At 39.8% G+C, this 14,869-nt stretch overlaps 1 protein-coding gene across 1 annotated transcript; it reads right to left on the reverse strand.

Moving 5' to 3' along the window:
* Nucleotides 1–733: 733 nt before the first annotated feature.
* LOC122195733 (uncharacterized) lies at nt 734–1,315 on the reverse strand. The gene has a single exon (XM_042897819.1). The coding sequence runs from the start codon at nt 1,313–1,315 to the stop codon at nt 734–736; it is 582 nt and encodes a 193-aa protein (XP_042753753.1).
* Nucleotides 1,316–14,869: the final 13,554 nt, after the last annotated feature.

A 14,869-nucleotide genomic window follows, 5' to 3' on the forward strand; every position in this document is an offset into this window, starting at 1 on the left:
AAGAAGTAAAGTCATTTTTATTACATGGAATCAATTTATTGGATAAAAGAAATTGCAAAACATGGCTGCCAGGATGACCAAGGCGTTAGTGCCAAACGGAAGAGCTTGTGGAAACGAGAGCTTGAGGAGTTTGAGGTAGAACTGGGTAGAGCGGACCATCACTGTCACATCGGATTAGGGGTAGACGGGTCCTGTAATCCTTGATAGTAAAACCAAATTCATCAAATTCAATGGAGCATTTATTTTGATGAGTGAATTTGCGTACATAAATTAGATTTTTGATGATTGAAGGTTTAATGAGGACATTTTTTAGATAAAGAGGACGATGGTTGTTTTGTATAGGAAATAAGGTATGGCCGATCGCAATTACAGGTATTTTGGTCCTGTCACCAACTAGGATATTATGACAAGTATTCTTATCAAGAAAGGATCGGAGTATACCTTGGTTGGCATGAACGTGGTCCGTTGCACCCGTGTCCATAACCCATTCGCCCGACACTTGAAGTGACATGGAGCTAAATAATTATGGAAGGGCTGTGTGCTGTTGTGCGGTCCCAAACCAGGCCCACGGTGGTGTTATTGGAGCATTTATGTGTTTGGCTGGTGCAGAGGAAGTGGCAGCTAGATGGGCTTGTTCAACAGGTAGGTGAGGCCGTGAAGGAGGTGGGCCAAGAAGGCCTGGAGCCTGTTGCCGTGAGTTGGCAGCCCAATAAGGAGTATTGTTGGGGCGATGCTATTGAGTCCAAGGGATTTGAGAAGAAACTGGCGGCAGGATGTATACCCAACTATACTGCTGTGGTGGAGGTGAGGTTCCATTGGAGTTAGAACCTTGCTGGCATCGTCGGTTTTGGGAGGTCCGGCGGTCTTGGCGACGGTCCTGACGGCGGTTGCTGTCGGTGGTAGTGTGCAACAGCGATGGGGAAGATGAGTGTTCACTATGAGCGGAGGATTGAAGGGGTCGATGAAGGAGAATCCGTTGTTCTTCAGAAAGTAAAATTGAGTGGGTATCTTCAAAGGATGGGAATGGGATACGATGACGGATGATGCCAGCGACATTATTAAAGCGGGAAGATAACCCATTAATGGCATAAATGACAAGATTTTTATCAGGAACCTTTGCTTGAGGGTCAAGATTCTCCAGTAGGTCGGCAATAGACTTGATTTTTTTGAAGTAGGCAGTGACACTAAGATCACCCATGGAGAGATTTCGAAGTTCGGTGTCAAGTTGGATTGCTCTCGAATCTTTATTGTCGCGAAAGAGACGTTCGATGGTAAGCCAAACTTGTCTAGTGTAGGTGGCTTGTTTCAGAATCATATTAAGGGTATTTTGGGAAAGGGTTGATTAAATCCATCCTTTAACAGCCGAATCAACTTTCTTCCAGTTAGGATCAGTGGGCTTTGGAGTGGGATCATCATACGTGTCATCAATATGGTCGAGAGCATCGTATGCTTCATAGTGAGTTGTGAATAGTTCACGCCAGGCATCCTAATTCAGCCTTTCAAGATCCAGGGTAAGAGGAATATGAGATTTGATGTTGTTAACACAAAAAACTTTGTGTATTGGTGCTGCAGGTTCAGACATGATGATGATAACAGAAGGAGAAGCAAGATTTAGGGTTGAAGAGGAAGACCACAGCTTTGGGAAGGAGAGAAGAAGAAAGGAGAAATTTTAGGAGAATATCTCTGATACCATATTATTAGATGGTAATCAAATTGATTCTCATTCCATGCCGAAAACATACAATACAAGGAAATATATAGATTATGTACAGGGCTGTTGGGCCGTTTATAATAGAACTAATATTGGGCTAAGATATAAACTAATACAATATACACTAACAGATTTTGTTACAATGGAGTCAAACACCACTCATAGGGTTAGTAAAAGTTAGTTTAAAATTAAAATGTTTTGCAGGTTTAAATGTTGAATAGTGGTCCCAAATATATCATATTTTTAAAACCATATTTTAAATCGTACAAGAATTTCAGTTCTAATACCATAATAAAAGTTCAAATGAACTATACATGCATTTGCGTGACCTTCAAAATGTCCAACATACAATACTAGTCTTTAATCCTTAATGTGTGAATACTATCAAAATGTTAGACTTAAGGAGCCTACTAAATAATATCGAAATAAAACTATCTATGTATATCTATATCTAAATCTATTCTATATCTATATCTATATGTGACAACCCGATATTTCAACTCTTTGTAATGACCTAAAAAGTCAAGTATTGTAACCACCTTGAGTTAATAAAATTAACTTTGATAATAAAATGCCCAAAAAGTTTCTATTTTAATTACCTACTATGTTAATGTCATTAAACCGGGATCGTACTTAAAAAAAAGAACTCCCAAATCCGGCTACGTATATTGAAGTTATGATTTTTCCAAGTTCGGCTTAGCAACAGACAGCTAAAAACTCGAATCGGAGATCGAGCGACTTTTGGCCGGAATGACCTAAACGAGAATCGAAGGTCTCGACAATGGTAATTCAGTGGTAAAAAGTCTGGCAAAAACCGACGTCAGATAAAGAAGTTATGAATTTTTAGAGAAATTCCTTAAACACGACATTTTAAAAATTAAATAATAAAAATAATTTCGAAATTTGCCGACGGAATCTAAACGAAAGTTGTAGAGCGTAGTCTCACCTACGCATGGATTTAAAGACCATCAAAAACATAATTCGTATGAAGAAGATATGAATTTTAGAAGTTTATTAATTAAATTAAATATAAATTTAATTATAATTGTTTGGTATTATCCGAAGGGAGTCAGCAGATAGGGCCGAAGTACGCCCTGCGTACCCTCGTACGCCCCGCGTACTCAAGGCCTAGGCCTCGGATCGTCCACGTCCCGACCTATGCGAAGCTACCCCTTGTCCCATCCGAAGTCCGAGGCAGTCGAGGACTCGGTCATGCATGACGTACGCGTACGCCCCGCGTACCAAGGCGGTTCCAGCCCCTATAAAAGGGATGCGAGGGTTCTGAAGAAAGAGCTCCATTTCTCTCCTTTCTTTTGCGTTCTTGCCTCGTTTTCCGTGCCAGTTCTAACCCGAAGCCCCGGTCATTTTGCTCAAGTCCCGAAGGTCGTTTTTACTCCCGAGAATCCCGAGAAAAATCCGTTTCCCGAGACGAAATTTTGCCCGGTTTCCATCTCGCTTTCTTCAAACTTTCAAGTGAGTTCATACCCCTTAATTAACCTTTTAAATGTTCTATAAATGCTTTTATATGCTTTCAAGGGGGGGGGGGGGGAATACAAGTAAAACACACGAGTATCATCGTGTGTTATATAAAGTAGAATTATTATATGCTTTTATTTAACCAAATCATATGTGATTTATAAACTTTATAGGGAACTTTCGTATATAAAATATGTTACAATAGCATTCTATCTTTTGAAATATAAATTGTTGTAATGCATGTATAAACTAAACATTTTCTTAGATTATATGTATACTTGTCTATCTTAGGCTCTACAAAAATCTATACTTTCATAACAAGTGATTCCTTTTCTAGGTATTTCTAAACAAACGAGACACACTTTTCGAAAACTATAATAGGTATAGTTTTATGAGGATATTGCTAACTTTTACATACTAGAAACACGATTTTCAAGAAGTCACTTTCATATACAAGAACAAACGAACATTTTAACACGTAAATCTGTTTTTATACCACGGTTTGTGAGACATTAACTTCACGTACGTTCGAGTACACATTTCAAGTCCTGTATTATATACCAAAATCCCTTGGAGGGGGAGCATGGTGTTTGTGTATAGATCTATACGGGCTTGACAACCCGCGCCTTGACTGTTAGCTACAGTCCATCATTTGGGGTGACAAACATCATAACATTCCAACGCCTGAAGAGCGTTGTGTATAGGCATTCCGAGTCAATAGTATGGTTATAAAACTCACATGGGATATTAAAAATGCATTGATTTACGAGGTTTTCAAACATATTGGTTATTTTACACTTACATACATTTTATAAACAAACATTGGTCTTGAGAGAAGGCTACTTTTATACTAGTAGAAAATATAGGATTTTCTAGAAACAAACAAACAAGGACAAAACATTTCATTTCATAACAAACCTTTGTCATTTAATACTTATGAAACTCACCAGCTTAAATGCTGATCTACCCTTTCAAAATTACTTGTATGTCCCAGGGATTCAGTAATTTCAGGTATCAATATGCTTTTGAAGAAGGGATGTTGCGGCGCCAGTTTAATCTCATATTTTGACTTCATATTGTAATTGGTTTTGAACATGTAACTTTTGACAAATGTAAACTTTCAATTATATATATGATGGTTGTATTGCTTTCTTTACTATGTATTCATTTGTTACGTTACCACCTGAAGTCATCCGCCCCCGAACGTTTCCGCCGTTCAGGTTTGGGGGTGTGACAGATTGGTGTCAGAGCAATGTTTATAGTGAACTAAGTATATCGAACCACATAAGATATACAAACTATAAATGCTTAAGGGACTAATACTCTCTGACAAAACATTTTTCTTTTGTTTTTACGCTTAAGCAGCGTTACGTTTAACTTAAATTGTTAGTTCATTTAAGTACAAATACATGCATACAACAAATTATTTTCATGATTTTAACTATACAACAAGTATTTAGACAAGTTGACACTACGATTAAAACTCGATATATATAATCAGATTTGGGACAAATATACCGTGATCAACTATATTTGCCCGAGATCGGACCAATATATATCGAGGAATGCTCGTAGTAAGCAACAAGTCAAAACTTACCAAACTGTCACAAGAATCAAACACAAGAATTTAAATACTATAGGAGTATTTGCTACATAAACTAGTTTAACTTACATGTTTAACCTTGCGTGTTTCAACTTTATTCAATTCTTATAACCCTATTTCTCGTACAGTCAAATGGCTGGATTTCACCACCCTGGCGACCCCTACTTTCCCAACCAAGGCAATGGAGGATGGGTCGAAGATGATCCCGAAGAGGACGAGGAACCCATAGAAGTGGATGATGACTCCGGTACCGACTCAGAGCCGGAGGTGATCAACCCACCACCCGTACAACCTCCCGTCTTCGTAAGGAACTTTCAAGGACCGACTCCCGTCTGGGGAAGTCACCTCCACCATTGGAGCCAACAACAAAACCTACGCCCTCCCTACGACATGTGTCGGGACTTCTACGATGTCCGAGGCGGAGGTTCGGCTGATCGGGCACTCCCAGTAATGGTGGGTAAGCTAGCCAATCAGTCCTATCAATCCGGAGTTCAAGCTAGCCGACTTCGGGATGTCAACGTGGAAGTACAGGTTCACACTTCCGACATCCGTAGGCTGGACATAATGCAAGACAATGCTCAACTCCAAACCGAGGCATTCCAAGCGCAAATGATTGCAGCTCTCGCCGAATTGAGGGAACAAGAAGCCGCTTTTGATAGGCGTGTAATGGAGTCAAAGCAATCGGATGCGGAGTCAAGCTCCAAGCGCAACCTACGTCGCAATTAGTGCTTGCAAAAATCTCAAATTTTGTTATAAGTTAGGATCTCGGCTAAAAGTCTTTAAATTTCTTAAACTTTGTAACCGGAGACCCTTATAGGGGTCAAATTTTCGTGATCATAGTATCAACTATTATATTAATATAAGTGGCACTATTATTACTACGTTGAGTATTTCATTAAATCCTTGAAAAGTGATCGAGAAACCAAATGCTTGATTCATATTTTCAGTCTTACAAATAATTTTCATTCTTCTATTTTAAGACTCATACTATCATCTGCTGCCAAACTATAGCAAATTGGTTCATAAGACACATTCAGTTTCTATACTAAGTAATTCTTATCGTTATCTTTTCAACCTTTAGTTGAAGGATGCCTCAGCGTAGGAACCTAAGGCGAAACAACGGTAGGGAAGCACCTATACCACCACCACCACCTCCACCTCCTCAATTTGATGTTGTCATGTTCCAAGCAGTAGTCACCACAGCGGTAGCAGCTGCCATGTCACAGATCAATAACTCGAGTACTACTGGCTTGGGAACTGGCACACACCTATCCAACCATGGTGAGAGTCATGGGCAACCCCGAGAATGCACCTATAAGGATTTTACTAATGCCAAACCCCGGATGTTTTATGGAACTGGTGGTGTGATAGCTCTGAGGCAGTGGATTGAAAGGACAGAATTAGTCTTTGAAATCTGCTCCTGTCCCGAGCACAGCAAAGTCAAGTTTGCAACTTTCACCCTTATTGATAGAGCTTTAACTTGGTGGAATGGCCACGTTAAGGTACTTACCCTGATTGTGGAAAACTCCATAAGCTGGGAAAACTTAAAAGTCATGCTGATGAGAGAATACTATCAACGAGGAGAGATTCAAAAACTCGAGCACGAACTCTGGACTCTTGGAATGGTTGGTACCGACATCGCAACTTATACCAACAGGTTCTGCGATCTGGCAATCCTTTGCCCATATATGACTACTCCTGAGAGCAAGAAAATAGAGAGATACATTTGGGGTCTGTCGCCCCAAATTAGGTCAAGCGTGTTAGCTTCAAAACCTGACACTTTTGAAAGTGCCAAGGAACTGGCACAATCTCTTGTTGATTATGGAGGTCATCAGAACTCGACGGTTGCTACACCAGAACCACAAAAGGGAAACAACAACAACAACAACAACAACAACAACAACAATAACAAGAATAGGGTATAGAATAAAGGGAAGGGTGGGTCTTCCCAAGAATCCGCGAAGAAACAACTGGTCTCAGTGAATGCTGCCACTGTACCTACTATAGTTCCTACAAATACCTACCCAACAAGGCCATATGTAGGTAACCTTCCAAAGTGCGCCAAATGCACTTACCACCATCATGGACCTTGTCGGGAAATGCAGTGCGCCAACTGCAAAACAGAAAGGGGCACACTGTCCGTTTCTACAAGGAGCCCGCAAAGCCGATCACTCAAGTTCCCAACGCGGGTGTAGGCCAGACTTGCTACGGTTGTGGCGAGGTGGGCCACTACAGGAGGAACTACCCTAAGGCAGCAAATACCGGCGGGGTGGGACGAGTTTTAGCTATAGGCCACGATGAAGCCGTAGCTGATCCGACTGTAGTAGCTGGTACGTTCCTTCTAGATAGTTCATATGCATGCATATTATTCGATAGTGGAGCGGAGAGAAGCTTCGTGAGTCAAAACTTTATTCACTTACTTAAACCTAAACCTAGCAAGTTAGAAAAATCATTCACTATAGAGATGGCCAATGGAAAATCGAAAACGCTAACTGCATATACATGGACTGTACATTAACTTTAGACGGTCATTCTTTCCCAATCAATATCATGCCGGTCCAAATTAAAAGTTTCGACGTCATAGTCGGCATGGATTGGCTGAGTCTTCTTCGCGCCGACATCATGTGCTTTGAGAAAGCAGTTCGTCTTAATCTCCCTAACAACGAAACATTAGTGATTTACGGCGACAAATCAAGTACAAACCTTCGCATCATTTCGTGCATCCAAGCTCAAAAGTATTTACGGAACAATTGTCGATCATTCCTAGTGCATATCGTCGATACAAGTCAGGAACTGAAGGACATCAAGAACATTCCAGAAGTACGCGACTTTCCCGATATCTTTCCAGAAGAACTACCGGGATTACCACCACAACGCCAAGTCGAGTTCAGAATCGACTTAGTTCCAGGGGCTACCCCAGTAGCGAAATCGCCTTATCGTCTTGCACCAGCAGAGATGCAAGAACTTTCCAGTCAACTTAACGAACTCCTTCAAAAAGGATTCATAAGACCAAGTTTCTCACCTTGGGGAGCACCGGTCTTGTTCGTGAAGAAGAAAGACAGATCGTTCCGTATGTGCATTGACTACAGAGAACTGAACAAACTTACCGTCAAAGACCGTTATCCTCTACCCCGTATTGACGACCTATTTGATCAACTTCAGGGAGCAAACTACTTATCAAAGATAGATCTACGATCCGGATATCACCAATTACGAGTACTAGAGGGGGACATTTCCAAGACAGCTTTCCGAACTCATTATGGGCACTACAAATTTGTAGTGATGCCGTTCGGATTAACCAACGCACCAGCAGTATTTATGGACATAATGAATAAGGTATGCCGTCCTTACTTGGATCAGTTCGTCATCGTCTTTATCGATGATATACTTATCTACTCCCGAAGTAAGGAAGAGCATAGTCAGCACCTACGAAAAGTCCTAGAAACACTGCGATCGGAAAAACTCTATGCGAAGTTCTCCAAATGCGAATTTTGGATTCGAAGAGTCGAATTTTTGGGCCATGTTGTTAGCGAGAAAGGGATACACGTGGACCCCTCCAAAATTAAGGCCATTGAGAACTGGTCGGCACCAAAGACACCTACAGAGATTCGTCAATTTCTAGGTCTCGCCGGCTACTATTGAAGATTCATAAAGAACTTCTCTGGCATTGCGAAACCTCTTACTACATTAACCCAGAAAGGCGTGTCCTTTGACTGGGAAGCGAAACAAGAGAAGGCGTTCCAAACTCTGAAACAGGCCTTGTGCACCGCACCGATACTATCCCTCCCCGAAGGGATAGAAGATTTCGTAGTGTATTGTGATGCATCAAACCAAGGACTTGGTTGTGTTCTTATGCAGAGAGGGAAGGTTATTGCTTATGCCTCCCGGCAGCTTAAGACACATGAAGTGAACTATACGACCCACGATCTTGAGTTAGGAGCAGTAGTATTTGCTCTGAAGATCTGGAGACACTACTTATACGGAACAAAGAGTACTATTTCCACCGATCACAAGAGCCTTCAACACATTTTTAATCAGAAGGAACTCAACATGCGACAACGACGATGGGTTGAGTTACTCAATGACTACGAATGTGAAATTCGTTATCATCCTGGCAAGGCCAACATGGTGGCTGACGCCCTCAGTCGAAAGGAATACACTGGTCGGAGGGTCAAATCTCTGACTATGACTATCCATTCCCACTTATCCACACAAATTAAGGAGGCAAAAATGGAAGCTTTGCAACCTGAAAATGTGGCGGGTGAATCCCTGTGAGGAATGGAAAAGAATCTAGAAGTCAAGGGTAGCGGAGCATATTATCTCATGGACCGAATCTGGACACTGAAACATGGTGGTTTCAGAGACGTAGTCATGACCGAAGCACACAACACAAGATATTCCGTTCACCCAGGTTCAGATAAAATGTATTTGGATCTTAAGAAACTGTACTGGTGGCCTAACATGAAAGCAGAAATTGCTACCTTCGTAAGTAAATGCCTTACTTGCGCAAAGGTTAAGGTCGAGTATCAAAAACCGTCAGGACTACTACAACAACCGGAGATACCAGAATGGAAATGGGAACGGATTACTATGGACTTCATAACCAAGTTGCCTAAGACGACGGGTGGACTTGATACCATATGGGTCATCGTCGACAGATTGACCAAATCCGTGCATTTCCTACCAATCAAGGAGACTGAAAAAATGGAAAAGCTTACAAGAACTTACATAAGGGAAGTAGTGCGACTGCACGGTGTTCCGATATCCATTATTTCCGATAGAGATAGTAGATTCACTTCATGATTCTGGCAGTCACTACAAAGTTCCCTGGCGACTAGGCTAGATATGAGTACAGCCTACCACCCACAAACAGACGGACAAAGTGAGAGGACGATACAAACTTTGGAAGATATGCTGAGAGCCTGTGTGATTGACTTTGGAAAGGCATGGGATATCCATTTACCCCTTGTCGAATTTTCATACAACAATAGTTATCATACAAGCATAAAGGCTGCTCCGTTTGAAGCCCTCTATGGTCGAAAGTGTAGATCCCCTCTGTGCTGGACTGAAGTTGGCGATACCCAGTTAGCTAGAGGACGAGTTCCTGAAAGCACTCTCACCGGTCCGGAAATCATACGAGAAACGACAAAGAAGATCGTTCAAATTCGTGAACGGTTGAAAGCCTCCAGAGACCGACAGAAAAGCTACGCTGACCAAAGGAGGAAACCTTTGGAATTCCAGGTAGGAGACCACGTTTTATTGAAGGTCTCGCCGTGGAAAGGTTTAATACGCTTTGGGAAGCGTGGGAAACTAAATCCAAGATACATATGGCCTTTCGATATTCTTGCTAGAATCGGCCCTGTGGCTTACAAACTTAACCTACCGCGTGAACTTAGTAACATACATCCAACCTTCCATGTCTCGAACTTGAAAAAGTGTTTGTCCGATGAGACTCTTGTTATTCCACTCGACGAGATTGAGATCAACGAGAGCCTCAACTTTGTGGAAGAACCGGTAGAAATCATGGACCAAGAGGTCAAACAAACAAAACAAAGTCGCATACCCATCGTGAAGGTTCGCTAGAACTCCAAGCGGGGACCAGAATTCACATGGGAATGCGAAGATCAGATGAAACAAAAGTACCCTCATCTTTTTCTCTGATCCACTAGTATCTTTACTATTTTAAATTTCGGGACGAAATTCCCTCTAACGGAGGGATGATGTGACAACCCGATATTTCAACTCTTTGTAATGATCTAAAAAGTCAAGTATTGTAACCACCTTGAGTTAATAAAATTAACTTTGATAATAAAATGCCCAAAAAGTTTCTATTTTAATTACCTACTATGTTAATGTCATTAAACCGGGATCGTACTTAAAAAAAAGAACGCCCAAATCCGGCTACGTATATTGAAGTTATGATTTTTCCAAGTTCGGCTTAACAACAGACAACTAAAAACTCGAATCGGAGATTGAGCGAATTTTGGCCGGAATGACCTAAACGAGAATCGAAGGTCTCGACAATGGTAATTCAGCGGTAAAAAGTCTGGCAAAAACCGACGTCAGATAAAGAAGTTATGAATTTTTAGAGAAATTCCTTAAACACGACATTTTAAAAAATAAATAATAAAAATAATTTCGAAATTTGCCGACGGAATCTAAACGAAACTTGTAGAGCGTAGTCTCACCTACGCGTGGATATAAAGACCATCAAAAACGGAATTCGTATGAAAAAGATATGAATTTTAGAAGTTTATTAATTAAATTAAATATAAATTTAACTATAATTGTTTGGTATTATCCAAAGGGAGTCAGCAGATAGGGCCGAAGTACGCCCTGCGTACCCTCGTACGCCCCACGTACTCAAGGCCTAGGCCTCGGATCTTCCACGTCCCGACCTATGCGAAGCTACCCCTTGTCCCATCCGAAGTGCAAGGCAGTCGAGGACTCGGTCATGCATGACGTACGCGTATGCCCCGCGTACCGAGGCGGTTCCAGCCCCTATAAAAGGGATGCGAGGGTTCCGAAGAAAGGGCTCCATTTCTCTCCTTTCTTTTGCGTTCTTGCCTCGTTTTCCGTTCCCGTTCTAACCCGAAGCCCCGGTCATTTTGCTCAAGTCCCGAAGGTCGTTTTTACTCCCGAGATTCCCGAGAAAAATCCGTTTCCCGAGACGAAATTCTGCCCGGTTTCCATCTCGCTTTCTTCAAACTTTCAAGTGAGTTCATACCCCTCAAGTAACCTTTTAAATGTTCTATAAATGCTTTTATATGCTTTCAAGGGGGGGAATACAAGTAAAACACACGAGTATCATCGTGTGTTATATAAAGTAGAATTATCATATGCTTTTATTTAACCAAATCATATGTGATTTATAAACTTTATAGGGAGCTTTCGTATATAAAATATGTTACAATAGCATTCTATCTTTTGGAATATAAATTGTTGTAATATAAACTAAACATTTTCTTAGATTATATGTATACTTGTCTATCTTAGGCTCTACAAAAAATCTATACTTTCATAACAAGTGATTCCTTTTCTAGGTATTTCTAAACAAACGAGACACACTTTTAGAAAACTATAATAGGTATAGTTTTATGAGGATATTGCTAACTTTTACATACTAGAAACACGATTTTCAAGAAGTCACTTTCATATACAAGAACAAACGAACATTTTAACACGTAAATCTGTTTTTATACCACGGTTTGTGAGACATTAACTTCACGTACGTTCGAGTACACATTTCAAGTCCTGTATTATATACCAAAATCCCTTGGAGGGGGAGCATGGTGTTTGTGTATAGATCTATACGGGCTTGACAACCCGCGCCTTGACTGTTAGCTACAGTCCATCATTTGGGGTGACAAACATCATAACATTCCAACGCCTGAAGAGCGTTGTGTATAGGCATTCCGAGTCAATAGTATGGTTATAAAACTCACATGGGATATTAAAAATGCATTGATTTACGAGGTTTTCAAACATATTGGTTATTTTACACTTACATACATTTTATAAACAAACATTGGTCTTGAGAGAAGGCTACTTTTATACTAGTAGAAAATATAGGATTTTCTAGAAACAAACAAACAAGGACAAAACATTTCATTTCATAACAAACCTTTGTCATTTAATACTTATGAAACTCACCAGCTTAAATGCTGATCTACCCTTTCAAAATTACTTGTATGTCCCAGGGATTCAGTAATTTCAGGTATCAATATGCTTTTGAAGAAGGGATGTTGCGGCGCCAGTTTAATCTCATATTTTGACTTCATATTGTAATTGGTTTTGAACATGTAACTTTTGACAAATGTAAACTTTCAATTATATATATGATGGTTGTATTGCTTTCTTTACTATGTATTCATTTGTTACGTTACCACATGAAGTCATCCGCCCCCGAACGTTTCCGCCGTTCAGGTTTGGGGGTGTGACACTATATCTATCTATATCTATATCTATATCTATATATCTTATAAAGCTAGCATTTTTCCTTTCCCCACATTCATTTGAAACTCCCATGCATTTTTCCTTTCACCACATTCATTTGAAACTCCCAAGACTTTTCAATTTCTTCCTAATAATGGTTATAAGTTGGTTAATAAGATTAAATAAATATCATATATAAAGTGTAATCATATACAAACTAAATTTCAATATTAAAATAATATATTTACTTCTACTTATAAAGTTATGTTTTTTAACTTTTAACATATTATACTTAATTTATTAGTTTTAATATATTAATGGGTGTAAATCATTATCATTTTAAAGCTACAACTTTTGAACTATTTGTATAAAATACTTACATTATAAATTTCAATATAACATTATAGGATCAACTTAAATATAAATTTTAGTTTAACTTAAATAACCCAAATAATATTTTGTAAATAGTAAAAAGTGATAAGTTATAGTGTCTTACTAATAATGATTATAAGTTGGTTAATAAGTAAGAACTGTGAAATCGACTCCCATAATGTAGTTTTTGAGCAAAATCGATCTTGAACTGGTGGTTAATCGAAGGTTTTCGTTTCCGACTGTGTGTGTGTGGCCGCACACGCCGTGTGCGGATGGTCCGTGTGCGGCTGGTGCCATGTGCGGCTGCACACCCCCCGTGTACGGCTGAATCCGTGTGCAGTTGCACACCCCTCGTGTGCAGCTGAACTTGTGTGCGACTGGCATTGTACAGTTGGAACCCATGTATGGTTGTACACCGTGTGCGGCTACACACATTGTGTGTGGCTGGATATAGGTGTATGGTTGTACACCTAAAAATTCACAAGTATTTTTTTGATTAATTAAAATCTCTTAATTTTTTTCTAATGCTCTAATGTATGCTTGTGTTTTTTAGATCAACATGGGAGATCTTGAGTTTGCAAAGGTGCACAATTCAGCCATTTTTCTAGAAGATCCTCCGACTGCCCACAACGATCTCAAATTCATTGTTGATGGTCTAAGAAACTGTTGCTTGGTCTATGCCTTCACCACTAGTCCAGCAATTAGTCAAAGATTGATTAAAGAATTTTGGAGAAGCGCCTCTGTGGAAAGAAATGACAACGAAGAAAATATCTTGAGGCAACTGTGCAAGGAAAGAAAGTTCTAATTACCAAGCAAATCATTCGAGAATTGTTGCAAATTAATGATAGGCCTGAGTTTACCATGGAAATTGATCTGAAGCAAACCCAAGAAATCCTGGACCATATGGGTTATGTGTTGGAATAGTGTCTAAGGCTGCAACTATATTAGGCAAGTATTTGACCCGGTTGTGCATGGTCCTTTTGGGTTGCCTTCACCATAGCAACTTGACAGGATGATTTATTATGAGAGAAGAAATATTATTAATATATTATGAGAATAATATAAGGAATAATATTATTGTTATTTGATTAATATAAGTCATAAATTAATTGAGAATTAATTTGGTGACTTAAAGAGATTAATTGAATAAAGGGGTATAAACTGTCAATTGTGTGATAGTTGTACTTTGGGTTATAAATTCCTTATGGATAATGGTAGATGGTTTTAAGGACTTTGGATACGCCTTGAAATCGTCCAAAGGCTTATCAATTAGGGTATTGGATTGCTTAGGGCCTAAGTTATCCAATTAGGGTTTAAGGGTGAAACCCTAGGAGCCTTACAAGTATAAATAGACCCCAAGGGTTAAGGAAATCGGTACTTTTGCTTTAAAAAGAAACCCTGGCCGATTTTGATCCCCTCTCCTCTCTCTCAAATCATCCTCTTGCTAATTGGTGTTTGTAAGCCATTAGAGGAGTGACAATTGTGACTCTAAAAGCTCCAAGGACAAGAAGATCAAGCAAGTGATTCAAGGTAAACTTCTAATTCTGATTTCTTATTGTTATTATACTCTATTAGCCATTAGAAGTCTTGGATTCAATGCATGTTCAATTAGAGAAACCTAGATCCAAGCATTAGGGTTTGCATGTGCACATAGGGATGTTTATATGGCTAAAACCCAGCATTATGAAGGATCATTTCCTCCTACTATCAAGAAGTTACTACCTCCTTGTTGGACGTACTTAGCTCATGTATTTATGAGCTGTATTTCCGGA

Source organism: Lactuca sativa, chromosome 1 (genome assembly GCF_002870075.4).
Source record: "Lactuca sativa cultivar Salinas chromosome 1, Lsat_Salinas_v11, whole genome shotgun sequence".
Classification (NCBI taxonomy): domain Eukaryota; kingdom Viridiplantae; phylum Streptophyta; class Magnoliopsida; order Asterales; family Asteraceae; genus Lactuca; species Lactuca sativa.